This window comes from Crocuta crocuta, unplaced genomic scaffold, assembly GCF_008692635.1.
Source record: "Crocuta crocuta isolate KB4526 unplaced genomic scaffold, BGI_CrCroc_1.0 scaffold1468, whole genome shotgun sequence".
Classification (NCBI taxonomy): Eukaryota; Metazoa; Chordata; class Mammalia; order Carnivora; family Hyaenidae; genus Crocuta; species Crocuta crocuta.
The window spans coordinates 304,010-307,097 of NW_027531991.1; the positions used below are offsets into that span (position 1 = coordinate 304,010).

General features: G+C 44.9%; 1 protein-coding gene across 1 annotated transcript in view; it reads right to left on the minus strand.

Annotated features, from left to right (window-relative positions):
• PCYT1B (phosphate cytidylyltransferase 1B, choline) overlaps positions 1-2,239 on the minus strand; it is a 119,384-nt gene extending 117,145 nt beyond the window's left edge. Inside the window, exon 1 of the mRNA XM_077775061.1 lies at positions 1,872-2,239. Within this exon, the coding sequence (XP_077631187.1) occupies positions 1,872-1,943 (72 nt within the window). The 5' untranslated portion in view covers positions 1,944-2,239. The remainder of the gene's footprint in view (positions 1-1,871) is intronic.
• Between the last annotated feature and the right edge of the window lie 849 nt (positions 2,240-3,088).

Sequence of the window (3,088 nt, forward strand, 5' to 3'; positions counted from 1 at the left end):
TTAAATTTAAAAAAATTTTAACATTTATTTATTTTTGAGAGGGAGAGAGAGAGCATGAGAGGGGAAGGGGCAGAGAAAGAGGGAGACACAGAATACGAAGCAGGATCCAGGCTCTGAGCTGTCAGCACAGAGCCTGTTGGGGTGCTTGAATTCATGGACCACGAGATCATGACCTAAGCCGAAGTTGGACGTTTAACCGACTGGGCCACCCAGGTGCCCCTAAACTAAAATTTAAATTTAAACAGCCATCTGTGGATAGTGGCTATCTTAAATAACAGTACAGACTTAAAGAAAAAGTGAAAATGGGGGGGGTGCCTGAGTGACTCAGTTGGTTAAATTTCTGACTTTTGGTTTCACTCTGGTCATGATCTCATGGTTCATGAGTTGGAGCCCAAAGTCGGGCTCTGTGCTGATAGCGTGAAGCCTGCTTGGGATTCTCCCTCCCTCTCTCTCTCTGTCTCTGTCTCTGTCTCTCTCTCTGTCCCTCCCCCAGCTCACGAGCTCTCTCTCTTTCAAAAATAAATAAACATTTAATATGACACCCAGTGCTCATCCCCACAAGTGCCCTCCTCCATGCCAACCTNAACCCTGAGACCAAGAGTTGCATGCTCCACTGGCTGAGCCAGCCAGGTGCCTCAAAACTGCAGCCATTATTATATTAAGTGACACTATTGGGACACCCATGAGATTAGAAGACTTTAGTTATTTTTCAATTCACAAAAGATATGGGAATACAGAGCGATTATTTGCACAGATTTAATTCTCCATGACTGGACAGAGAAAGCTCATCTCGACTTTCCATATCTGTGCCAGTCAAGAACTGGATCTAGTTGTTTTCATACCATTTCAAATCTATTTTTGGAATGAGGCATGGAAGAGTGAATAAATGAAAGACTGAAATGCATCCTTATCTCCCCATTTCCACAATAAAACAAGCTGATAAAACTCATGAGTGCCCAACATACACACTTTTTCCAAATCTGAGACAATGCTAGGGCGAATGGAGGAACTGCTCTCCCAGTCACGTTGCCCAGGCACCCGGTGGCTGTGGGCCTAGACTACTTTCTGAGGCATGTGGTGCTTTAAGCAGCCATCCCGCTCACTCTGAGGGGGATGGGGAGGTTTCACAGGAGTGGCGATACCGGCAAGAGCAGAACTGGCGCCCTGAGACCCGAGACGCCACTGTGAGGGTGTGGTGTGAATCGAGATTTACGGTGAAGCAGGAATACTATGTCATTGCCAGGAAGCTTCCCCTGGTCTTAACCTCTTCTTCACATCACCTGAAAGCCTTCTTACTATTTCATCTGACCACCTAAGCTTTTTCCATCTAGAATTCATTTGATGTAATAAGATTCCACTAAAATGCACACTCCCTTGGGTATCCAATGCCCCCAAATGCAAGACCATACGAGGAAGTCTCACTTCTGTGATAACTGCACTATAAGAAATTCAGAAATGGGTGTCAGGATTTTGTAACTTTTCTAGTAGGGAAATTTCTCATTCTGTAGGATAATGAACACTTTGTTAACACAGTTCTCCAATGCCCTCGGGCTCACCCAGCACTACTGTTTGCCTTAAACCACCTACATTTCCTCATCCTGATTTGACTTTTTTTCAGAAAGAGAAGCGAAGCTGTTCCTGCCATCTAACTCTATTCGGGGAGCCTGCATACTCAGTAAGGGGATAAAGAAATATGAGCCACAATTTTTCTTTTTTATCACCACAAGATGGATGGGGTAATATTTCCATTTTGAGCAGGACTATATTAATTAGCGCAGGTTCGTTACACTCACAGATACGTAGGGCTTTACTTTTTGGACCTACTTTGACATTCAATGAGGCAAAGATCGCTAAGGAAGCATGTACGTTACCTTGCGCCAGGACTCAGAAGTGCCGTTGTCCCTAGTGTCCTGTTCCATGGTGCGCTCCTGGTGGCCCACCATTTCTGCTCCTGGTCTGCTTTCCCCGTTTCCTAGAGTCCTCTCTTCCCTCTGGAGTGCTTTTGAGTCACAGGGTGAAATCTTTCTTCTCTGGATTTACCGGAGAACTTGACAGATGGTTAACCTTCCCGACAAGCTCGGAGGAGCTAGTCGTGTCCCATTGATCGAATGACCAGAGATGCAAGGTGCTGGGTGTTCTTGCTTTATTTGCCGCCAGGCTCCCCTCGTCCCCTCTGGGCTGCTGTTCGTTGACAAGTGCTGTGCTCTGGACTGGTGCTATCATGGCCTGTCGTGTGGGGACAGGCAGGTTGTGGTGAAAGCTGCACTAGTGAAAAAGGCCATTGTTTCATCTTCCCTGTCCCTCACTGGAGCTATGGCAACAAATTCCGTTGGTGAATTAACTATGTCATTGTGTGCCGGCTCAACTGATTATGCTCCTGGAATGACAAACATTTTGTCTCTTTTTTTCAAGATAAAAAGTAGTCAGGACCTTGTGTTTTTAATATACAGTTCAATACTTTTAATAGGAGAATAAAGATAAAGAAAGGAAATCTCACCTATGTACTTTGATTCTTTTTTTTTAAATATTTTTTAAATTTATTTCTAGGAGAGAGAGAGAGAGAGAGAGACAGCGTGAGTAAGGGAGGGTCAGAGAGAGAGGGAGACACAGACTCTGAAATTGGCTCCAGGCTCCGAGCTGGCAGTCAGCACAGAGCCCGATGCGGGGCTCGAACCCACGAACCGCGAGACCATGACCTAAGCGAAAGTCGGACGCTTAATCGACTAAGCCACCCAGGTGCCCCCTATGTACTTTGATTCTAATAAACATTTTTTCTGCCAAGGAGCCATTCTAAGCACCACTAATAAGTGAACATGTGCATTTTAATAATGTAGAATCTTCACAATTTGTGTTAAGGTAATATCCCCTCAAATAACATTGTGTGTTAAAAGAACTCTTTAAATATGCATGTGCTGGGGCCTTGCGGAGAAGATTCTTTTGAAATCTGGCTGCAGCGAAGTGCTGCTGTTCACATGAGTATCATACCTCGGTTCAGAATGAAGATGGCTGTCCATCTAAATTCAGCTTAGCCACGTGAAGATTTTCCAAGTTCCATGCTCGCGGGAAAACTTTCACTTGCTCACGCATT